Genomic DNA, 26,042 nt, shown 5'->3' with positions numbered 1-26,042 from the left:
GATGTAAGTCTTGTTGGGTACATTTGTACTCACGTTTGCCTATTTTATGTTTTTTGCAGAGAGACTTCAGTCTCACTAGTAGTTCCACGTGGACTTCGACGTTTAGCTTGTTACCTCAGCTACGATCTTGTGCCCTCGGCAGGATCTGATAGATAGTCGGGCTTCTCAGCCTTTTTCATTTATAGATGTCTGTACCCAGACATGATAGCTTCCGCCTGTGCTTTGATTTGTATGCTCTGAATGTTGGGTCATGAGACCCCTGTTTGTAATATCTCGCTCCTCGGAGCCTATTGATTAAAATACTTGAGTTGTAGAGTCATGTTGTGATGCCATGTTGTATTTGCACATATCGAGCATATTGTGTGTATATTATTGAAATGCTTGGTATGTGTGGGATCTGACAACCTAGTTGTTTATCCTTGGTAGCCTCTCTTACCGGGAAATGTCTCCTAGTGTTTCCACCGAGCCATGGTAGCTTGCTACTGCTCCGGAACACTTAGGCTGGCCGGCATGTGTCCTTCTTCGTTCCTGTGTCTGTCCCTTCGGGGAAATGTCACGCGATGAATACCGAAGTCCTGTTAGCCCGCTACAGCCCAGTTCACCGGAGTCCTGCTAGCCCAGTGCTACAGCCTGGATTCACTCGCTGATGACCGACACGTTCGATGCTGGGTCATGGATGCCTGTCCCTGTAAGTTTGTGCCACTTTGGGTTTACGACTAGCCATGTCAGCCCGGGCTCCTTATCATATGGATGCTAGCGACACTGTCATATACGTGTGCCAAAAGGCGCAAACGGTCCCGGGTAAAGGTAAGGCGACACCCGTGGGAATACCGTGCGTGAGGCCGCAAAGTGATATGAAGTGTTACATGCTAGATCTATGTGGCATTGAGTCGGGGTCCTGACATGAGAGATGAAGGTCCTCTGAACTGCCATGTTGGTTGTCTGCACTCAATATTTCCAGGAATTACTAGATGACAGATGTTTTTCCCATGGTCATGTGAATACATGTCAGGCTAAAAACCAACCAACCCACTGATAATCTTGGCGGACGTGACAAAATATTAGTTACGAAGTCTGCAATGTTAGTACCAATCAAAAGAACTACTCGTTACCACTTCTCCGGTTCGCGGTGACAATTCGCATGCTAAGTACAATTACAATACAGGTTGTGATCAACTGCTCGACGTGCCAGTGTCCATGGCACCTAGATTTAACTCTTCATCAGAATCAATTACGTCTTCGAAATCATAGTAGGGATGCGCCTGCACGCAGAAAAACAGTTTAGTCCGTTTATTTCCCATACCCCTAAGGGTACCATACTAAAATGTGTGTAACATTTTTCTATGAAGAATGATTCATCTTACATAAAAATAATAGAATCAAAATATTATTCAACACATAGACTTTTTAAGGATTAGGAACGAACATATATATCACATACCTTAGGCCGAGGCTTTACAGCTTGAAAAGTATGGAAATCAGGGGTAGCAAAATCAGGGGGGCTGAGGACAATATATGCTCCAGAATTGTTGTAACGGTCCACTGAAGCCTGTACCGGAATCAGATACCGACTGTTATTAATGGTACACAATCTTTTCCATGAATAACGAGTCACACACAATACGAAGTACTCCCTCCGTTCCAAATTACTCGTCCCAGAAATGAATGTATCTAAAACTAAAATACATCTAGATACATCCATTTCTGCAACGAGTAATTCGGAATGGAGGGAGTACAATTTTACATTAGTTGTAAAGTCAATCATTTAGCAAGGATCCACTAATGAAACTTTGTATCAAAGAACAAAAGTGAAGCAATACTGTCAGGCTGAACAATAAATCATATCACAAAGTATAACCTGAAATTGTGGATAGTCTGGGGCACTGAAGAGAGTTATTAACTTTCCGCATGCGACGTGATGGTCGATTGTATATCCACTGTCCATTGCTAATAGATCATGCCGCTTATCTCTTGCATCTGGGCCTTCATGTGATCTGATGATTAACTTCGTTCAACAAAAAGTGAAAGTAAGTACTAATAAAAAACTTCTGTAGTTTTGTGATAACACCCAGTTTCTAATGCCACGAAGGAAAATGTATGTGCTACAGCATATCAAATTCCATAAAATGCACACTGACGAGACTTTAAAGTGTAACCGATATTTATAGATATGCAGCCATCAATGTTGAACATAAACAATAAACTAACTAGAACCATGAAGTATACAATTAAAGTTCACCAATGAGCATTCGCGGTTTTGCATTCAGAAGGCTTAAAATATACTGCCTCTGTCCATTAATATAAGACCATTTTTAGACTGACCATAAGTCTAAAAAACGTCTTATATTAATGAACAGAGGGAATATATACTTTAGTACAAGAAGAAAACTGTTGAATACTTAAATGCATGCTAACTTTAGTAGTCTAGTTACAGAATTACAAGTTCTATCATATACAACTAATCAACCATTGTAGTTAAACATCCAAATGTAAGCAAGAAATTTGAGACAATGCGATATTAGAAGGAACTAACTTGGCAGTGTGTTATGCATGATAAACAATAGTAGAAAAAGGGAAGCTTCATGATAATAGGTACTTGAGACAGATATGACAACATAAATCTAGCATTTTAATTTCCAAAAATGCATGTGACACTATTACTGCATATGGGATGACATCAATCAGGAATCCAGAACAGGCAAAAATTTCATGTTTGATGTACCAGTCGCACCTACACTGAAATAGCAAGTGTCTATAACGTTGAAGAACGAAATTTGAAAAGGAAGAAGTACAAAAATAAAATGAAAAGGTAAATATTGATAAAGCAAAAACAGGTAGAGGGCTTAAAAGGATAGTCACATGCTAGAAATTATAATTCCCTAAGCTACATTCTTTAGATATATATTCGAGAATTTTATATTGCGATGTGAGGCAAACTTCAGCTATCGAGCATAAGACTATCTAAATAACTTAATAAGAAATAAATCAGTTCATCAAATAATTTAAATCAAGCATGCTACAACAATAGTAAATGAAAGAAAGCAAACCTTCAGATTATTTGTATATAGAAACTGTTGAGTGATATCTGGACCCCAAAGCAAACCAATGCCCCTTTCATTATTCAGGGAAAGACCCTTATCTAAGGAAGGATCAGACCAAAGCACATCTCCAGGAATCAAGTTTGAACCCTCATACGGGGTGTCAAGAACAGTTCTCCTCGCTTTTAACAATTCGTCCAGGGATCCAAGCTTCAAAGTAGTAGAGTCATCAGTAGGACCCGCCTTATATTTGTGACCTTTCTTTGCCCTTTTCGACCTTTTCGACGGTAGTACAACCGCCCCACGAAAAATCCCTCCATGAGCAGTATACACACATCCTGCTATTATTGATGCTAGAGGAAGATCTTCAAAACATCTTAAAAACTTCCGATAAACTTGAGCGCCTTGACCTTTATATTTAACCATTACCTCCTGTTCGAAACCATATACTGACGTGCAGTACTTGGATTCATGATTTCCTCGGAGAAGAAACACACAATTTGGAAGGAATACCTGCAAGTAATGAAATAAGTTGATGACCATTAGCTGGTACTTTAAATTGCTTGAAACCTTAAGGGAACCTATCATTTACCACTTTCTTTTACAATGTGAAAAGGATAGTTAGATATTTATGCCAAATCTTTGATATCTCCTCAGTTGTCATGACTTCGTGTAAAGAGTGTTAGACTTTGTGGAAACACTGGCAACCTACAACGACAAAGTCCTTGATAGGCAATGGTGGATATTCTAATCTAGGGACTGAGTCACAGAATTCTGTGCTAATTTCAATATGAATGTACAGATCCATCACAGTGCCCAAACACACACTTCCCAAGTTCAACCCAAACACATTTCTATGAAGCTACTTTCTCCTCCCACAAAAATAGGCCCCTAAGTTTTGTCTTAAGTCAAAACTTTTTTTCTATAAAGTTTTTGTCTTAAGTCAAACATGTGAACACACTTCCCGATAGCTATTTCATGATGAATCTATTGATACTGATTTGGTATTAAAATGTTGACTTTTCTTTTTCTATAAACTAGGTCAAACTTAAAAGTTTATGTTGAACAAAACTTAGGGGATCTATTTTTTGAGAAGGAGGGAGTACAATTTTTATGCTGATATTCATTATGAAGCATCAATTAAAGCGAAGAAACAAATGAACTAATACTCATAGAAATAAAAATGTGCTGAGTATTGGTGATATAACAAGCTTAAACCAGTAGGAATGTTGGGGGAAATTCACCTTCCAAGCCAGGAGGAGGAGCAAGGTCTCGAGGCCCCAAGCGCCGCGATCCACGTAATCCCCGTTAAAGACAAAGATTCGCTCCTCCGAGGGGAACCCGGCGTCCCGGAGCAGGAACATGACGTCGTGGAGCTGGCCGTGGACGTCCCCCACGACGACGACGGACTGGTCGGGCCGCGGGTCGACGCGGACGATGTTGGGCTCGCGGTGGAGGATGACGGCGGCGGCGACGACGAGCCGCCGGACGAAATCCGCGGAGAGCACCGAGGGGAGCTGGTCCGGCGGGATGCTCCGCGAGCACCAGTCGAGCGCCGCGGTGAAGCTGGCCACCCAGTCCCGCGTCAGCACGCCGTCCTCGGGCCACTCGACCGGCGGGGGCTGCGCGACCGGAGAGGGGGAAGGAGGGGGGTCGAGCGCGCCGTCCTTGGGCCACTGGGCCGGCGGGGTCGGCGCGGCCGGAGAGGGGGGAGGAGGGGGGTCGAGCGCGCCGCCGGGCTCCGCCATGGCATGCATCGGATCCGTCGCGGCGAGCTCGATGATTTTCCGTTCTTCCTTTGCTGCGGTTTTTGGGGGCACGGGACGGGGAGGGGCTCGTTCCAGTTGGCGGCCGCTTTTTAGTTTCTCTTCTTTTTCCCCGTGCCGCCTGTTCGCTTTCTTTGACTGACGCGTTTGGCCAAGATGTTGCAGGCTTTGCGGTGGGGGTTTGGATTTCTTCCGCTTGTTTTCTCTGCTGGTCAGATTTGAAAAGCAGTGGTCTTGCTTTTGAAATCGACGATGGATGTTTCAAATTTACTAACTCATCTGTGTGCACGATATATCAGCTATGAAACCATGATTCTCGAACGGGCACACTCAAACCTCCCGCATCCGTCTCGAGCAAACGGTTCGAACGCCACAGGCCATCCAATGATGTCCCTTATTTATCAGCAAACTATAGTTCAAATTTCTGTTTTTCTGCAAATCAAAAGCAAATCAGGAGGTTTTACGATAGTCCATACACCCGCTACATAGGACTCAGACACCCTTGGGCCACTAAAAACTGAGGCGGAGCCCGCGTATTTGGAGCTAGCACCACTGTTCCCGCGACAAAACCACTCTTCTCAACACTCTCTACAATCATCCCGCCACTCACCACCCTAATTCCCGCCCTTTTCTGCCGCCGTCGCATGGACTCGCACGAAAAGCTGCCGGAGACAGCGGAGGTGGAGGATCCGATGACGGCGGCCGCCAGAGATTGCTGGAATTTAGTCTACTTTGGGCTAGCCCAATTTCAATTTCGGAAATTTCTAATAAATCCTAGAGGCTCACTCAGCCCATTCGTGCAAAGGCGAGAGGTGGAACCAAAGTTTAGTCCCACGTCGCTAGTTTGCTGGGAGTTGGACCTCCTTATAAGGGGTAGTATTTCCCCACATGTATGAGCATGAGAACAAGAGAGACATTCACGCGCGTTCCTCCTTTGCCGCCCGCCTTGCCATGACGCTTCGCGAGTTGCGGGAATGAGCTGATGTCTAAATTTTTCCACGCACGATTGGTATACGAAAGGTTACTCGGAAGCTAAAAGTTTTTGTTGTAGTGGATATTGAATACGAACGCTGCACCCTTCGGCTGCTGCTTGTTCGTTTCGTCTCCCTCTTTCCCTTCAGCTCCCGGCGCAGCCCATTCGCCTCGTTCTCCTGTGCCTATAAAAGAGAGGTCGCTCCTCTCGAGAGATACACATCAGAAACAACATCTTCCTCTCGCCACCGTTCCTGAGCACTGAGCTACTGCTATGGTCTTTCCCATCCCGGTCTGCGGAGTGCACCGCAAGTTGGGACAGTAGGCCTCTGAAACCCCATCGCTTTGAGTCCTATACGGGAGAAGGGTGATAAGGTTTTTGAGGAACGCTCCGCCCGGCTACTGACTTCTTCATCACGGACGCCCCGGACTCCGACAACTACTTCCCCAACGACAACTTCTTCCCCGACGTCAACAACCTCTTCATGACATGCATGGCGAGGACACCGACCCCAAGACCAGTGCTTTTGTCGTTGTTCCGTATGTCTTCGTGTTCTCTCCGTTTAAAATCTTGCCTCGGATTCTTGCTCTAGTTTTTCTAGTTATAGCCTCTGTTCTACATATGTTCTCTGGTAGTTCATATATGCACATGCCATTTGCTTTCTCACCTTTAGATTACATGACTTGTTTCATCGCTACTATGATAGTCATGTTTTATCTACTATTTATGTTAATAAAATTATATGGTAAATTGCTAATGTTTCCAACAATCCAAAAACCTTATTATAGGCAATTTATCCCGAGTGGTTTTGCTGCTTCCATGAGACCTCCTATGTTTGAGGGTATCCACTATAAGAGGTGGCACATGAGAGCAGTCTTATGGTTTCAAACATGAGTCTCTATGACGCCACTCTTGCCAAACCTGAAGGAGATTATGATGCTCAACAGGAACAAGCTTTTCATAAAATGGATACCCTATTTAAGGCTGCTCTCTTGAGTGTTATTGGTGAGAACATAGTTGATGTTTATGCGTCAATTGACGATGAAAAAGATATATGAGACACACTTGAGGCCAAGTTTGGGGTCTCGGATGCCAACACTGAGTTGTCCATCATGGAACAATTCTATGATTACAGGATGAATGAAGAGCGTTTCGTGGTTGAGCAAGCTCACGAGATACAGTCATTTTCTAGAGAACTTGAGCACTTCAATTGTATGCTACCGGACAAGTTTGTTGCCGGAGGCATCATCACTAAGCTTCCTCCTTCGTGGAGGAACTTTGCTACCTTACTAAAGCGTAAGAGGCGGGAATTTTCCGTTCCGGCTCTCATTGGTACTCTTGATGTGGAAGAAAATGTGAGAGCAAAAGACACACGTGCTCGAGGTATTGAGGGAAGATCTAGTGCCAATCTGGTACAGAAGAAAAACTTTCAGCCCCACAAGTTCAAGAACAAGGGCAAGTTTGATGGTAAAGCAAAGTTTGATGGGAAGAACAAGGTTGTACATCACACCAAATTCAAGAAGAAGAATGACAAGAAGAAAGGTGTTTGTCATGTGTGTGGAGATCCTGACCATTGGGCTCCTAGTTGTCCTAATCGTTATGACAAGCCTCATCTTGGGAAAGGCGGCAAGACCGCTAATGTTGTCATTGGTGACATTGACATGAAGGATGCTCGGTATGGTATATTTTCCACCATTCTTTCAGTATGGCATTCCCCTGATTGGTTGATTGACACGGGTGCTAATGTGCATGTATGCGGTGATATTTCCATGTTTTCGTCTTATCAGACCGCGGGGACTTCAACCGTGTTGATGGGCAACGGTTCAAGTACTTCTGTTCGTGGTGTTGGCATGGTCGATCTGAAGTTTACTTTGGGGAAGATCGTGCGGCTGAAGAACGTGCATTATGTCCCCTCCGTCAATAAAAATCTTGTTAGCGGGTCTCTTCTGTGTAGAGATGGCTACAAGCTTGTCTTTGAGTCGAATAAATTTGTAATATTCAAGTATGGAACCTTTGTTGGTAAAAGCTATGAGTTAGGATGACTGTTTCGTTTATCCTTGTCAGATTTTTGTAATAAAGTTGTTAATTATGTTTGCAACAATAGTGAATCAAATGTATGACATTCACGTCTTTGTCATCTTAACTTTGGTTGCATGTCGCGACTAGCCAAGTTGAACTTAATCCCTAGTTTCACCACTGTCAAGGGATCTAACTGTCAAGTTTGTGTGCAAGCTAAGCAACCTCGTAAGTCTCACACGACTGCGGAAACGAGAAATCTTGCACCACTAGAGCTCATACATTCAGATCTATGTAAAATGAATGGTGTTTTGACAAAAAGCGAAAAAAATATTTCATGGCGTTAATTGACGACTCCACTAGATACTGCCATGTGTATCTTCTAAAATCTAAGGACGAAGTTTGAACTTTTTCAAGATCTATAAAGCTGAAGTGGAAAACCAACTTGATCGTAAAATCAAGAGGCTTAGGTCCGATCGTGATGGAGAGTATTTTTCCAATGAATTTGATTCTTTTTGTGCGGAACATGGTATAATCCATGAGAGGACGCCTCCCTATTCACCTCAGTCAAATGGGGTAGCCGAAAGAAAGAATTGTACTCTAACTAATTTGGTTAACGCCATGTTAGACACATCGGGTCTCTCCAAAGCATGGTGGGGGTGCGATATTGACTGTGTGTCATGTCCTAAACCGAGTTCCCACAAAGAACAAAGAAATAACTCCAGTCGAGGAATGGGAGAAGAAAAGGTTAAAACTCTCTTATCTATGAACCTGGGGTTGTTTGGCAAAATTCAATGTGCCAATTCCAAAGAAGCGCAAGCTTGGACCAAAAACTGCGGATTGTGTTTTCCTGGGATATGCTTTCCATATCATTGGCTATAGATTCTTGATTGTAAAACCTGAGGTATCTGACATGCATATCAGTACAATCATGGGGTCGAATGATGCGACTTTCTTTGAAGATATCTTTCCCATGAAGGATATGGCTAGCTCATGAAATCAGGAGATTCCTAGTTCATCGAATCAGGAATTAGTTCCAATTACTAAACATACCATTTCGATGGAACACTTTGAAAATCACGTGGAGGAGAACAATGAAGTTCCTACTAGGAGCAAGAGACAGAGGACTGCGAAGTCCTTTGGTGATGATTTTCTTGTGTATCTCATAGATGACACTCTCAGTTCTATTTCAGAGGCCTATCATATGAAGATGGTGACTACTGGAAGGAAGCGGTCTGTACTGAGATGGATTCCATCTTGGCAAATGAAACTTGGGAGATAACTGATCGTCCTTATGGGTGCAAACCTATAGGGCGCAAATGGTTATTCAAGAAGAAGCTTAGGCCTGATGGTACTACCGAGAAGTACAAGGCACGGCTCATGGCTAAGGGTTATACCCAAAAGGAGGGAGAAGACTTATTTGATACTTACTCACATGTGACTTGACTGACCACCATCCGAGTACTACTTTCACTAGCTGCCTCACATGGTCTTTTCGTTCATGAAATGGATGTTAAGACTACTTTCCTAAATGGAGAGTTGGACGAGGAAATTTATATGGAACAACCAGGTGGGTTTGTAGTAGATGGTCAAGAAGGAAAAGTGTGCAAGTTGCTGAAGTCTTTGTATGGACTTAAGCAAGCACCCAAGCAGTGGCATGAGAAATTTGAAAGAACTTTAATAGTTGCATGCTTTGTTGTAAACAAAGCTAATAAATGTGTGTACTATCACCATGGTGGGGGTGAGGGAGTTATCCTTTGCTTGTATGTTGATGACATACTGATTTTCGGAACAAATCTGAATGTTATTAAGGAGGTCAAGGATTTCCTATCTCGTTGTTTTGATATGAAGGATTTAGGACTGGCTGATGTCATTCCGAACATCAAGTGGTTGAGAGACGATGATGGTGGGATTACATTGCTTCAATCTCACTATGTGGAAAAGATCTTGAGCCGCTTTGGCTACAGTGAATGCAAGCCCTTTCCAACACCATATGATGCTAGCGTGTTTCTTCGAAAGAATCAAAGAATTGCTAGAGATCAATTGAAATATTCTCAGATTATTGGCTCGCCTATGTACTTAGCTAGTGCTACAAGACCTGACATCTCTTTTGCTGTTAGCAAACTGAGCTGGTTTGTCTCAAAACCAGGAGATGTGCATTGGAAAGCTCTAGAGAGACTTATGCGTTACTTGAAAGGCACTGCAAGTTATGGAATTCACTACACTGGGTACCCAAAGGTACTGGAAGAGTATAGTGACTCAAACTGGATCTCTGATGTTGATGAGATAAAAGCCATGAGTGGATATGTATTCACTCATGGAGGTGGTGTTGTTTCTTGGAAGTCTTGCAAGCAGACCAGCTTAATGAGGTCAACAATGGAAGTACAACTCACAACACTAGATACAGCTACTGTCGAAGCAGATTGGCTTCGCCGGCTCTTGAATAACTTGCCGGTTGTTGAGAAACCTGTACCGGGTATCCTTATGAACTACAACAATTAGACTGTGATCACGAAAGTGAGAAGCTCAAAGGATAACATGAAGTCATCAAGACACATCCAGAGAAGGTTAAAGTATGTCAGAAAAATGAAAATCTCTGGCATTATTGCATTGGATTATATCCAAACGTCTAAAAATCTGGCAGATCCTTTTACTAATGGTCTATCACGTAATGTGATAGATAATGCATCGAAGGAGATGGGTATGAAACCCACAATATGAGTTCTTCACGGTGGTAACCTAGACTATGTGATCGGAGATCCCGTGAATTAGATGTGGAAGACAGTCTATTGATCAACTGAGAGGAGAGTATCCTTACTTTTAACAATACCACTCCATGAAGATGCAATACTCTCCTAATCTGCATGGCAGGTTGATGTATATCTTAATGTGTTCTAAGTGGCTCATTTAAGCAGAGATGTTTTCCTACAGAACATCTCTTGAAGAACACACCTATATGAGTCTGGTTGTTAAACTCATGGGAGTAGGTCTCGGAGTATGACACATAAGCTCCACCGATGTCTACTACACAACCTTCTTCTTGTAGACGTTGTTGGGCCTCCAAGTGCAGAGGTTTGTAGGACAGTAGCAAATTTCCCTCAAGTGGATGACCTAAGGTTTATCAATCCGTGGGAGGCGTAGGATGAAGATGGTCTCTCTCAAACAACCCTGCAACCAAATAACAAAGAGTCTCTTGTGTCCCTAACACACCCAATACAATGGTAAGTTGTATAGGTGCACTAGGTCGGCGAAGAGATGGTGATACAAGTGCAATATGGATGGTAGATATAGGTTTTTGTAATCTGAAAATATAAAAACAGCAAGGTAACTAATGATAAAAGTGAGTGAAAACGGTATTGCAATGCTAGGAAACAAGGCCTAGGGTTCATACTTTCACTAGTGCAAGTTCTCTCAACAATAATAATATAATTGGATCATATAACAATCCCTCAACATGCAACAAAGAGTCACTCCAAAGTAACTAATAGCAGAGAACAAACGAAGAGATTATTGTAGGGTAGGAAACCACCTCAAAGTTATCCTTTCTGATCGATCTATTCAAGAGTCCGTAGTAAAATAACACGAAGCTATTCTTTCCGTTCAATCTATCATAGAGTTCGTACTAGAACAACACCTTAAGACACAAATCAACCAAAACCCTAATGTCACCTATATACTCCAATGTCACCTCAAGTATCCGTGGGTATTATTATACGATATGCATCACACAATCTCAGATTCATCTGTTCAACCAACACTCAAAGAGTGACCCAAAGTTTCTACCGAAGAGTCAAGACGAAAATGTGTGCCAACCCCTATGCATAAGTTCACGAGGTCACGGAACTCGCAAGTTGATCACCAAAACATACATCAAGTGGATCACGTAAATATCCCATTGTCACCACAAATAAGCACATGCAAGACATACATTAAGTATTCTCAATTCCTTAAAGACTAAATCTGATAAGGTAACTTCAAAGGGAAAACTCAATTCATCACAAGAGAGTAGAGGGGGAGAAACATCATAAGATCCAACTATAATAGCAAAGCTCGTGATACATCAAGATCATGCCAAATCAAGAACACGAGAGAGAGAGAGAGAGATCAAACACATAGCTACTGGTACATACCCTCAGCCCCGAGGGTGAACTACTCCCTCCTCATCATGGAGAGCGTCGGGATGATGAATATGGCCACCGAAGAGGGATCCCCCCCTCCGCTGGGTGCCAGAACGGGTCTAGATTGGTTTTCGGTGGCTATAGAGGCTTGCGGCGGCGGAACTCCCGATCTAGGTTTCTTTCTGGAGGTTTCTGTATTTATAGGAATTTTTGGCGTCGGGAACAAGTCAGGGGGTCCCCGAGTCGTCCACGAGAGACGGCGGCGCGCCCAGGGGGGTAGGGCGCGCCCCCACCCTCGTGGACAGCCCGGGACTCTTCTGGCCCAACTCTTTTACTCCGGCGGCTTCTTTTGGTCCATAAAAAATCATCAAAAATTGGCACGTCAATTGGACTCCGTTTGGTATTCCTTTTGTGTAAAACTCAAAAGCAAGGAAAAAACAGAAACTGGCACTAGGCTCTAGGTTAATAGGTTAGTCCAAAAAATCATTAAAATAGCATATAAATGCATATAAAACATCCTAGATGGATAATATAATAGCATGGAACAATCAAAAATTATAGATACATTGGAGACGTATCAAGCATCCCCAAGCTTAATTCCTGCTCGTCCTCGAGTAGGTAAATGATAAAAACAGAAATTTTGATGTGGAATTCTACCTAACATATTCATCAATGTAATCTTCTCTATTGTGGCAAGAATATTCAGATCCATAAGATTCAAGACAAAAGTTTAATATTGACATAAAAACAATAATACTTCAAGCATGCTAACCAAGCAATTATGTCTTATCAAAATAACACAGCCAAAGAAAGTTTATCCCTACAAAATCATATAGTTTGACCATGCTTCATTTTCGTCACACAAAATGCTCCCATCATGCACAACCCCGATGACAAGCCAAGCAATTGTTTCATACTTAGCCTTTTCAAACTCTTTCAACTTTCACGCAATATATGAGCGCGAGCCATGGACATAACACTATGGGTGGAATAGAATATGATGATGGAGCTTGTGTGAGAAGGCAAAAAGGGAGAAAGTCTCACATTGACGTGGCTAAGCAACGGGCTATGGAGATGCCCATCAATTAATGTCAATTCAAGGAGTAGGGATTGCCATGCAACAGACGCACTAGAGCTATAAATATATGAAAGCTCAACAAAAGAAACTAAGTGGGTGTGCATCCAACTTGCTTGCTCACGAAGACCTAGGGCATTTTGAGGAAGCCCATCATTGTAATATACAAGCCAAGTTCTATAATGAAAAATTCCCACTAGTATATGAAAGTGACAAAATAAGAGACTCTCTATCATGAAGATCATGGTGCTACTTTGAAGCACAAGTGTGGAAAAGGGATAGTAACATTGCCCCTTCTATCTTTTTCTCTAATTTTTTATTTGGGCCTTTTTTCTCTTTTTTTATGGTCTCTTTTTTTATTTGGGCTTCTTTGACCTCTTTTATTTATTTTTTGTCCGGAATCTCATCCCGGCTTGTGGGGGAATCATAGTCTCCATCATCCTTTCCTCACATGGGACAATGCTCTAATAATGAAAATCATCACACTTTTATTTACTTACAACTCAAGAATTACAACTCGATACTTAGAACAAAAGATGACTCTATGTGAATGCCTCCGGCGGTGTACCAGGATGTGCAATAAATCAAGAGTGACATGTATGAAAGAATTATGAAGGTGGCGTTGCCACAAATACGATGTCAACTTCATGATCATGCAAAGCAATATGACAATGATGGAGCGTGTCATAATAAACGGAATGGTGGAAAGTTGCATGGCAATATATCTCGAAATGGCTATGGAAATGCCATAATAGATAGGTATGGTGGCTGTTTTGAGGAAGATATAAGGAGGCTTATGTGTGATAAAGCGTATCATATCATGGGGTCTGGATGCACCGGCGAAGTTTGCACCAACTCTCGAGGTGAGAAAGGGCATTGCGCGGTACCTAAGAGGCTAGCAATGATGGAAGGGTGAGAGTGCGTATAATCCATGGACTCAACATTAGTCATAAAGAACTCACATACTTATTGCAAAGATCTACAAGTCATCAAAACCAAGCACTACGCACATTCTCCTAGGGGGATATATTGGTAGGAAATGACCATCGCTCGTCCCCGACCGCCACTCATAAGGAAGGCACTCAAAGAACACCTCATGCTTCAAATTTGTCACCCAACGGTTACCATACGTGCATGCTACGGGACTTGCAAACCTCAACACAAGTATTTCTAAATTTCACAATTACTCAACTAGCACAACTCTAATATTACCATCTTTATATCTCAAAACAATTATCAAGTATCAAACTATTCAATGCACTCTATATGGAAGTTTTTAATATACCCATCTTGAATACCGATCATATTAGGACTAATTTCATAACCAAAGCAAACTACCATGTTGTTCTAAAAGACTCTCAAAATAATATAAGTGAAGCATGAGAGTTCATTAATTTCTTCAAAATAAAACCACAATCGTTCTCTAAAAGGTATAAGTGAACCACTAGAGCAAACGACAAACTACTCCAAAAGGTGTAAGCGAAGCACAATGAGTAGTTGAATAATTATGTAACTATGTGAAGACTCTCTAACATTTAAGAATTTCAGATCTTGGTATTTTATTCAAACAGCAAGCAAAATAAAAGAAAATAAAATGACGCTCCAAGCAAAACACATATCATGTGGTGAATAAAAATATAGCCTTAAGTAAAGTTACCGACAGCCGAAGACGAAAGAGGGGATGCCATCCGGGGCATCCCCAAACTTAGGATCTTGGTTGTCCTTGAATATTACCTTGGGGTGCCTTGGGAATCCCCAAGCTTAGTCTCTTGCCACTCCTTATTCCATAGTCCATGAATCTTTGCCCAAAACTTGAAAACTTCACAACACAAAACTTAACAGAAAACTCGTAAGCTCCGTTAGTATAAGAAAATAAATCACCACTTAGGTACTGTTGTGAACTCATTATAAATTCATATTGGTGTAATATATAATGTATTCCAACTTCTCTATGGTTCATACCCTCCGATACTACTCATAGATTCATCAAAATAAGCAAACAACACATAGAAAACAGAATCTGTCAAAAACAGAACAGTCTGTAGTAATCTGGAGGTTACGAATACTTCTGTAACTCCAAAAATTATGAGAAATTAGGAAGACCTAAATAATTTGTATATTGATCTAATGCAGTTAGAATTGGTATTTTATCGCTCTCTGGTAAAAAATGAAAATTATCTTCGTGAGCACATACTTTCTGTTTTTATCAGCAAGATCAATCAACAATCACCCAAGAAGACCCTAAAGGCTTTATGTGGAAATTTATTGAAACAAAAGCTATATAACATGATTACTACAGTATCTTAATCATGAGAACACACAAAAATAGTAGGGGTAAATATTGGGTTGTCTCCCAACTAGCGCTTTTCTTTAATGCCTTATTAGCTAGGCATGATGATTTTTAGTGATGCTCACGCAAAAGATAAGAATTGAAGCATAATTGGAGCATCATGAAGCATATGACTAGCACATTTAAGTCTAACCCAATTCCTATGCATAGGGATTTTGTGAGCAAACAACTTATGGGAACAAGAATCAACTTGCATAGGAAGGTAAAACAAAGATAACTTCAAGATTTTCAACACATAGAGAGGAAACTTGATATTATTGCAACTCCTACAAGCATATATTCCTCCCTCATAATAATTTTCAGTAGAATCATGAATGAATTCAACAATATAACCATCACATAAATCATTCTTTTCATGATCTACAAGCATAGAGTTTTTATTACTCTCCACATAAGCAAATTTCTTCTCATGAATAGTAGTGGGAGCAAACTCAACAAAATAACTATCATGTGAGGCATAATCCAATTGAAAATTAAAATCATGATGACAAGTTTCATGGTTATCATTATTCTTTATAGCATACAAGTCATCACAATAATCATCATAAATAGGGGCATGCTCTCATCATAATAAATTTGCTCATCAAAACTTGGGGGACAAAAAATATCATGTTCATCAAACATAGCATCCCCAAGCTTGTGGCTTTGCATATCATTAACATCATGGGTATTCAACGAATTCATACTAACAACATTGCAATCATGCTCATCATCCAAAGATTTAGTGCCAAACATTTTAATACATTCTTCTTCTAACACTTTCGCACAATTATCGGAATCCTTATTTTCACGAAAGACATTAAAAAGATGAAGCATATGAGGCAACCTTAATTCCATTTTTTGTAGTTTTCTTTTATAGACTAAACTAGTGATAAAACAAGAAACTAAAAGATTCGATTGCAAGATCTAAAGATATACCTTGAAGCGCTAACCTCCCGGGCAACGACGCTAGAAAAGAGCTTGATGTCTACTACACAACCTTCTTCTTGTAGACGTTGTTGGGCCCCCAAATGCAGAGGTTTGTAGGACAGTAGCAAATTTTCCTCAAGTGGATGACCTAAGGTTTATCAATCCGTGGGAGGCGTAGGATGAAGATGGTCTCTTCAAACAACCCTGCAACCAAATAACAAAGTGTCTCTTGTGTCCCCAACACACCCAATACAATGGTAAATTGTATAGGTGCACTAGTTCGGCGAAGAGATGGTGATACAAGTGCAATATGGATGGTAGATATAGATTTTTGTAATCTGAAAATATAAAAACAACAAGCTAACTAATGATAAAAGTGAGCGAAAACGGTATTGCAATGCTAGGAAACAAGGCCTAGGGTTCATACTTTCACTAGTGCAAGTTCTCTCAACAATAATAACATAATTGGATCATATAACAATCCCTCAACATGCAACAAAGAGTCACTCCAAAGTCACTAATAGCGGATAACAAACGAAGAGATTATTGTAGGGTACGGAACCACCTCAAAGTTATCCTTTCAGATTGATCTATTCAAGAGTCTGTAGTAAAATAACACAAAGCTATTATTTCCGTTCGATCTATCCTAGAGTTCGTACTAGAATAACACCTTAAGACACAGATCAACCAAAATCCTAATGTCACCTAGATACTCCAATGTCACCTCAAGTATCCGTGGGTATGATTATATGATATGCATCACACACTCACAAATTCATCTATTCAACCAACACAAAGAACTTCAAAGAGTGCCCCAAAGTTTCTACCGAAGAGTCAATACGAAAACGTGTGCCAACCCCTATGCATAACTTCATGAGGTCATGGAACTTGCAAGTTGATCACCAAAACATACATCAAGTGGATCACGTAAATATCCCATTGTCACCACAGATAAGCACATACAAGACATACATCAAGTGTTCTCAAATCCTTAAAGACTCAATCCGATAAGATAACTTCAAAGGGAAAACTCAATTCATCACAAGAGAGTAGAGGGAGAGAAACATCATAAGATCCAACTATAATAGAAAAGCTCACGATACATCAAGATTGTGCCAAATCAAGAACATGAGAGAGAGAGAGAGAGATCAAACACATAGCTACTGGTACATACCCTCAGCCCCGAGGGTGAACTACTCCCTCCTTGTCATGGAGAGCGCCGGGATGATGAAGATGGCCACCGGAGAGGGACCCCCCCCCCTCCGCAGGGTGCCGGAACGGGTCTAGATTGGTTTTCAGTGGCTACAGAGGCTTGCGGCGGCGGAACTCCCGATCTAGGTTTCTTTCTGGAGGTTTCTATATTTATAGGAATTTTTGGCATCACCGAGTCGTCCACGAGATAGGGCGGCACGCCGGGGGGGGGGGGGGGGGGGGTTGGGCACGCCCCCACCCTCGTGGATGGCCCGGGACTCTTCTAGCCCAACTCTTTTACTCCGGGGGCTTCTTTTGGTCCATAAAAAATCATCAAAAATTGGCATGTCAATTGGACTATGTTTGGTATTCCTTTTCTGTAAAACTCAAAAACAAGGAAAAAAACAAAAACTAGCACTGGGCTCTAGGTTAATAGGTTAGTCCAAAAAATCATATAAAATAGCATATAAATGCATATAAAACATCCTAGATGGATAATATAATAGCATCAAATAATAAAAAATTATAGATATGTTGGAGACGTATCATCCACCTGCGGGGAACACCCACGGTAGCCTAGTATCGGCCAAGGCTTTGTGTGAAGCTAGATTCGCAGAAAACTTACAGTTCAAGGCCCAGTCCACTGTTTCAAGTTGCTTACTAGTGTAGCATTGAGTTCTAGGTGGAAGTTCAACTTAATAGTCTCCATTGTAGTACCCGTATATAAAACAATGTTTTGGAACTAAAGGCAAATTTTATGTGCCTCTAGGATCTGGTGGGGGATTGCTATAATTTAGTCTACTTTGGGCTAGCCCAATAACAATTTCGAAAATTCCTCATAGATCCTAGAGGCCTACTCAGCCAATTCATGCAAGGCAAGAGGTGGAACCAAAGTTTAGTCCCACATTGCTAGTTTGTTGGGAGTTGGACCTCCTTATAAAGGAGAGTGTTTTCCCACATGTATGAGCATGAGAACAAGAGGGACATTCATGCACGCTTCTCCTCCGCCGCCCGCCTTGCCACGCCATGCTTCGCCTTCTCACGACGCACCGCAGGTTGCAGGAATGAGCCGAGTCGATGTCTAAATTTTTGCGACGCACGATTGGTATATGAAAGGTTACTTGAAAGCTGAAGTTTTTGCTATAGTGGATACTGAATACGAATGCTGCACCCTTCGATTGCTGCCTGTTTGTTTCGTCTCCCTCTTTCTCTTCAGCTCCCAACGTAGCTTATTCGCCTGCTTATCATGTGCATATAAAAGAGAGGTCGCTCCTCTTGAGAGATACACATCAAAAATTGCATCTTCCTCTTGCCATCGTTCCTGAGCACTGAGCTACTGCTATGGTCTTTCCCATCTCGTCTTGCGGCGTGCACCGCAAGTCAGGACAGTAGGCCTCTGAAACCCCATCGCTTTGAGTCTTGTACGGGAGAAGGGTGATAAGGTTTTTGAGGAACGCTCCGCCCGACTACTGACTTCTTCATCACGGACGCCCCGAACTCCGACAAGTACTTCCCTGACGACAACTTCTTCCCCGACATCGACAACCTCTTCGCTGACATGCATGGCGAGGACACCGACCCCAAGACCAGAGCTTATGCCGATGTTCTGTATGTCTTTGTGTTCTCTCTGTTTAAAATCTTGCCTCAGTTTCTTGCTCTAGTTTTTCTAGTTCTAGCCTTTATTCTACATATGTTCTCTGCTAGTTCATATATGCACATGCCATTTGCTTTCTCACATTTAGATTACATGACTTGTTTCATCTCTACTATGATAGTCATGTTTTATCTACTATTTTTGTTAATAAAATCATATGGTAAATTGCTCATACTTCCAACAGAGATATCAACTCAATGACACATCAAGCCCATCACCTCAAACAGAAGGGAAAGATGGTGCCACTCAAAAAGAAGGGCAGCAGAGGCGGTGCGGGGGCGTGGCCTCAGGCGTAAGGCGCCGCCCCCATCATCGTCCATGCACACATCATCCTGGCAGGAAGAATGCAAGTCTCCCTACTTCTGTGCCACCCAGCAGCTCGGGAGGCACTCCCCGACATCTTCCATAGGGCACGTGTCGTAGTACGTCAACGTCAAAGCAGCGCTACTCCTTTTCTCCAAGTCTACAACGCTGTAGTTTGATCGGATATGGACGTCGAACATGGAGAAGCTCAGTGTCCGCTCTCTATTCACCAGTATGTCTCAACCGGGCTAGCTGATGTATGATGACACGGACAGGCAGATGTTTTGAGATGATCCACGATGGGAGCAGGGGCGGAGGCTGTTGTCGGTGTTTTGGGAACGGGGGTCCCCAGACTTGCCTGCCTGCGGCCCGCGGCGTGGCCAAGCCAGCAGGCCGTACGGCCCATCTTCATCAACAAGGCATCCAAGACCCTCGCGAGGGGTCAAGCCTCGCGAGGCGGACGACACAAGACCTCCTCTGGAGTGGCCTAGTCGGGCAGGCTCACGAGGGGCGGAGATAACAAGGCGAGGCAAACCTCACGAGGCTCTCGTGACGTGAGCCATGAGGATCGACACCAGGCGAGCGCCAGCGCGCGCAACGTCCTTGTTTCCTCTTTGGTGCTAAGGAGGCCAGCGCAGGTGAGGAGTACCGAGGCATCAGGCAAAGATTGCCATATCGGTGCAACAAGACCAAGACTTGAAGGATGACAAGACGGAGGTCATTGTGGAGCCCAAGACGGCGTCACCACCAGAGCCTTTTGCAGGGACCACCTTTGTCAGGATAGCTTGTATTAGTTGTCCCCCTTCAAATTTGCCCGCCGTTGTTGGCTCCCTTCTCGCTCAATATTTGGGAAGAGGACCAGGGCCTCTATAAATAGGGCTAGCCACCACCATAGGCAAGGACGGATCATCAAGATCATCCCCACACACACAAGTTAGCCGAGCACGAGAACACCTCACCCTTAGGAGGATGTTCTTCCCATTGTATTGTTCATCATCAGCCCAAGAGGCAATCCACCACCACCACACTGGAGTAGGGTATTGCACCACAACAGTGGCCTGAACCAGTATAAATCTTGTGTCTTTCTGTGTTGCAAGTTCGTCGAGTTCGTCCGCGAGATCTTAGTGAGCTAGGGCGTAGATCGATGGGAGGAAAAGACTTTGTGCGCACCCCAGTGTTCGAACCTTAAGGGTTTGCCGGAACCCCACATCTGACATTTGGCGTGCCAGGTAGGGGTGCGCTGTAGCTTCCCTTCCATCAGTTCGTCGCTCCGTCGCTCCATTGTCTCCATGGCGGATGCTTGCCGTGCTCGAGCTGAGCGTCGGGCTGCCCTCATCGCCCGCGTTGCTAAGACGGCCCCCATCGGCGGGCCACCTCATCATTCTCCGTCTCCTGCCACCAACGCTGCCACCGCCTCGGTGGGGAATGAGCAGCAAGCGTCTTCGCTGCATCCTTCGGTACGGCAGGACGGCCGCACCGCCACTCCATCGCTGACCCCAACCGGTTCTTCGTCCCATGCACGCCACGCTCCCATGGAGGCGCGGGCCGCACTCCTCGCCGCAAACGAAGTCCTGCGCTACCGCCCAGTCGACGACCTCTACAAGGAGGGGCTCGACCGTGTCGCCGAGCTCGTCTGCGCCGCAAGGGGCTCCCCGGCGCTATCCGTATGTCTGCCTCACCCTCAGTCGACCACGGGCAACGAGGCCCGGGGCGCGCCTCCACCACCCCAGCCCAAAGACGGCGCCTTGGCACCAAGGCGCGTGGCCCCGCGATGTGATCCGCCACGCCCGGTGCCCGCGCGTGAAGAGAGAAGCTGCCAAGAAATCCCTCGACCGCGAGGAGATGCACCCGTGCTTCCCGCGCCGCCTCGTCAAGACCGCGCGCCGCCCGTGGCGGCACCGCGCGAACCTCGTCAAGACCAAGCTCCACCTCCAAAGCGGGCCCCAATAACTACGGTCGGCTGCCGCGCCTTCACCCCCGAGCTGCGCAACGTCGCCTGGTGTGACGCCCCGTGACCGATGTGCCAGGTGTCCTCCAATTATTCGTTGTTGTTGCTTTGTCATTGCTTGCATGTCATGAATTGCATATCATGTCATCATGTGCATTTCATTTGCATACATGTTCGTCTCATGCATCCGAGCATTTTCCCCGTTGTCCGTTTTGCATTCCGGCGCTCCTATCTCCTCCGGTGGTCCTTTCTACCTTTCTTTCGTGTGTGGGGGTTAAACATTTCCGGATTGGACCGAGACTTGCCAAGCGGCCTTGGTTTACTACCGGTAGACCGCCTGTCAAGTTTCGTACCATTTGGACTTCGTTTGATACTCCAATGGTTAACCGAGGGACCGAGAAGGCCTTGTGTGTGTTGCAGCCCAACACCCCTTCAATTTGGCCCAAAACCCACTTAAACCTCCTCCATCATCTCGGTCGTTTGATCACGATCGTGTGGCCAAAAACCGCACCTCATTTGGAGTCTCCTAGCTCCCTCTACCTATACATATGTGCTCCCCTCCCCAAATTCTCGCAGACAAACCCTAGATCTCACCTCTCTTCGCGCCGCCGGACATGTCCGCCCGCCGGCGGACGCGTCCATCCCACCGCCACGTCGCCCCGGCCAACCGGGAGGCGACACGTCACTGCCTCCATCGCCTTAGCCAACGAGAGGCCGCCACCTCAGCCGTGCCTCTCCCTCCTCTCCGCCGCGGCCCGCGCAGCCCACCGCGGGCCCGCCCGGCCCGGACGCCAGCGCCGCCGCCCCGAGCATCCCGCGCCTGGGAGCGCCCGTCCCCACCGAGAGGCCACTTTCCGCCGCCCGGCTCCTTCCCGCCGGCCGATGCCCTTCGCCGGTGCACGCCTGCCACCATCGCCGGCGCAGATCGCCGCACTGCCTCCGGCACGGCTCGCCACCGCCTCGCCTTGCTCGCCGACCCGCACCGGCCCCGCGCCACCCTTCGCCGGCCCCACGCCACCCTTCGCCGACGCGCCCGTCTCCGGCGACCGGCGCCGCACCCCGGCGACCGCGCTCTCTCTACGGCCATCATCATCGTCTCCGGCGAGCTTCCTCGTTTTGCGTGCCGCTACAGTACCGGATCCAGATCCAGATCCAAACGAGACGGTTGACTTTTTTCCCGGAAACCCTAATTATTTTGCATACTTTGACATGTCGTATCTCATCATCCGTAACTTCGTTTTGCGCATGTAGCATATCAAAATGTTCGTCTCAGAGAGTACATCATTTCATCTCATTGCATCATTTTCATTTGAGTTCATCTTGTTACCCGAAATGCTGTTGGAAGAGTGCTATTTGAGATAATTGTCAGATCTGCTGCTCCAAATAGCTATTTGTCATTTTTGCCATGATTAATGTGTGCATGATATGCCCCTGAGCTCTACATGAGTTTTGTTATATGCTTTGCCATCTTTCCATAGGTACTATCCATGTATTTTTGTGATATGTGTGGTGACTAGCACAAGCTTGCAAAGTAGTGCATTCGTTAATGCTGATTTCAGGGACTTAGAATTTCACTAAGTCCTTGATCTGTTTTTATCAATATGCCATATGTTCATGTTGTTTCCTAGTGATCCGTGCCTCTAAGTCGTGCTTCGACACGTGGGAGATATAGCCGCATCGAGGGCGTTACAAGTTGGTAATCAGAGCCATCCCCGACCTTAGGAGCCCCCACTGCTTGATCGTTTTTAGCAGCCGTTGTTGAGTCTAGAAAAATGTTTTGAGTCGTTAGGAATTATATATCGGAGAGTTTAGGAATTCTTTTTACTCCCCAGTCCCTTCGTCGCTCTGGTGAGACATCCTGACGTAGAGTTTTGACTCTTCTCTTCTCAAATTTCACTTAAATTTTTTTTAGGATCACGCGGGTATCTTGGAATCGTTCCGATCGATTTGTGACGAGAACATTGTTCTTGGTGCCTCCTATCATTTAGGGGTTGTGGCAGTGTCCCGGGGAGTTGAGCTCCAAGGTGTTGTCGTCACAATTTTATCGTTGCAGTTCTGGAATACCTGAGTTTAGTTCGCCGACATCAAAAATCTCTTTTATGCAGTTGTTGGTGAGATAACCTCGATGCCACCCAGTACCGGGGCGGGAGTTCGGGAGTATTGCCATAACTCGTATAACGGATGCTTTTCGAAGGTTGAGGTAAACGATTTCCGAAGGTTTCTTGGTTATGTGTTGAAGGATGGATACAGCTGGATGTAGGATTGCTAGTTTTGGGTGAGATATTATGCTTCCCCTGTATCCCCAACACCTGATTGCATAACCGGAAAATTTCGGGAGTTTATAAGTGGGAATTCAAGTAGCTCTTAGGATATCTTTCCGACAGATGTATGATATGAAATTGGGGTTCGACGTCCAGTGGTCCGCCTATTCACGGTTGGTTTTACAGTGGTCTCGTTGTGTCTTAGAGAGTCCTTGGCTATGCTGACTCTGGGACGCTTCGTATGTCATGTGCACAGCCTTGTACATGATGGTGCTGTAAGATCAAGCCCGTGTAGGCCCCACCACGAAAACTTCGGACGAAATCTCTATCATATGTTTGTTCCGGCTTATTCTGCAAGCCAATACTTTGTTTTGTTTTGAGTTGTGGTATTCAAGTTGCTTCGAAGTCAAATGTTGATTCCATCCCTTGTCTAAGTGGTGTTCTCATACTCCGTTGTGAATACCAATCCTTCTCGATAATTGAGATTGTTATGCCAATCTTGTCAACATTCACAAGATCAATTATCAGTTCTTCTCAACGGTGTTTGTTTCATCCGTCCCCAAGTTGCCTTTGTTTTCCCGCCCACCCACCCTTTTTCTTCAAGGACTCAGATGTCTTAATCAAGTATCCTTTTATTCATGTGAAGTCTCTCCATTATTTTCCGTCAATATTCTTACCCGGTGGTTCTCAAGAAGATGTTCTACTATTTCATCATTCTTCATTTTTTTCCATCTCCGGCGGATCCAATACAAGCTTTGTTGATCATATATTTTCCTCATTTCTATGCTTTCTCATGCCGGTGCACCTAATATTCATTCATTTCTCGCTATTCAATTATTCCCGAATGCTTAAGATATCTCGAAGATTCGTGTTTCCACTCTGCTTTCATTCAAGCTATTTCGAGGTCCTATCGTATTCAAGCCTTCTAATTCAACCGGTGCATTATCTCTTTTAAATCGTTCTACGGTGTTTCTTTTGAGTGGGCCCTAACCCATAGGTCTTTTCCCATGATCTTACCTGACTCTTCTTATTTTCCCGGAGCTATTCCCAAATTATTTTCAAAGTTTGACGTAAGAATGAGTTAACATCAGTCAATTGTCTTCTCCAAGATCTTTCAAATTGTTTTCATCATTGGTTCAACCTTTATAATTTTCATCCCGGAGTATCTCAACAACTCTTGGTGGTGTTTCTCATCGTCATTCTCTGCATTTGAAGACTGAAGAAGAATTTTTCCTCCATATCTTGCTCCATTCTCTTCAAGATTCGTGATTCTAGCTTGTTGCCATCCTCTCATAATTATTTGCGATTGTGGGAATTCTTTTCACCCATCCGGAGTAATTCAGAGTATTTTCAGTATTGATTCTCCGAAGGCCATCATTTCGGGATTATTCATTCTAGCTTTCATCTCTCATCCTCCTAATTTACCGGTGAATCGATCAACTATCCTCTAATCAGTTCTTGATCTCTTCGTTCTCATCCTCTCAAGCATCTTCGTTCATTTTATAATTCTTCCCGGTGTTTCTTTATCTTCTCTTCGTTCATTTTCAATTCTTACGGCGGTTCATTCAAGATTTTCTCTTCCTTTGTTATCGTAACAATTTAATTCGATGTTCCAATCCTACCGGTGATTCGTTGAAGACCTTCGCAAGTTTATGTTATATCTCTCTTAATCCTTGATACGAGAATAAGTAGTGTGCCAAATCCGTGGATTGTCATCAATTTAATTGGTGAAGGATAAGCATAATATAATTCTTATTCTTGTTTCATCCAAATGATTAATTCCCTATTCCGGAGGCTCATCAAATTCTTGATCTCAATTGTTCATCTTCTCTTTTCCCGGAGTTCCAACCTTTTTTTCAACTATTTCATCACGGAGATCCATCCAAGTCATTACAAGGATTCACCTTGTGCTTTCAACTTCTCTTTCTTTCGTTTGATCATTCTTTCATTACCGGAGTTCTTCATGGAGGTTCTACATGATGGTTCATTAAGGATTTATTTCCTTCTCGAAGTGTTCATCAAGATTTTTTTTCAAAAGAAGCTCAAGTTTCTTCATCTTGCAATCCGGAGTGCAATTCTTTCTACCGTATCATTGGAGGTGGTATTATGTCATTCTTGATAATTTGAGTGCATGTTCCATGGTTCACATGTTGTTAAGAATGAGGTATTTTAAATCCATCAACCTCTTCGTTGGAATTATCTTGGGTTATATTTCAGCTAAAGCCTTCCCTAAGGATTGTTGCTATTTATGGTGCTCATAAATGACCTAAGTTCTTCATTTATTCTCCCGGTGCGATAGTTTCTCGTCTCCTTCTTCATATCAAGCCAATTTATTGCTTCGTTAGTGGCAGAATTTCACCTCATAATTTTGAGATGTCTTCCATAAGCCCACTACCAGCTTACTCTTTTCGTTGTTGGTTTTCCAACAATTCCGTTCGAC

At 43.8% G+C, this 26,042-nt stretch overlaps 1 protein-coding gene across 1 annotated transcript; it reads right to left on the bottom strand.

Moving 5' to 3' along the window:
* Window positions 1-917: 917 nt before the first annotated feature.
* Window positions 918-4,909, bottom strand: LOC123151298 (serine/threonine-protein phosphatase 7). The gene is made up of 5 exons (XM_044571032.1): window positions 4,283-4,909; window positions 3,048-3,551; window positions 1,859-2,005; window positions 1,442-1,549; window positions 918-1,262 (listed from the first exon to the last, which is right to left on the bottom strand). The coding sequence occupies exons 1-5, from the start codon at window positions 4,793-4,795 to the stop codon at window positions 1,173-1,175; spliced, it is 1,362 nt and encodes a 453-aa protein (XP_044426967.1). The 5' UTR covers window positions 4,796-4,909; the 3' UTR covers window positions 918-1,172.
* Between the last annotated feature and the right edge of the window lie 21,133 nt (window positions 4,910-26,042).

This window comes from Triticum aestivum, chromosome 7A, assembly GCF_018294505.1.
Source record: "Triticum aestivum cultivar Chinese Spring chromosome 7A, IWGSC CS RefSeq v2.1, whole genome shotgun sequence".
NCBI lineage: Eukaryota > Viridiplantae > Streptophyta > Magnoliopsida > Poales > Poaceae > Triticum > Triticum aestivum.
This window is presented reverse-complemented; position numbering and strand designations above follow the sequence as displayed.

Coding starts and splice junctions, on each gene's coding strand:
- LOC123151298 (XM_044571032.1), bottom strand. CDS start 4,795: ATGCATGCCATGGCGGAGCCCGGCGGCGCGCTCGACCCCCCTCCTCCC. Junction 3,552..4,282: donor TCCTCCTCCTGGCTTGGAAG/GTGAATTTCCCC, acceptor CATTACTTGCAG/GTATTCCTTCCAAATTGTGT. Junction 2,006..3,047: donor TATATACAAATAATCTGAAG/GTTTGCTTTCTT, acceptor TGTTGAACGAAG/TTAATCATCAGATCACATGA.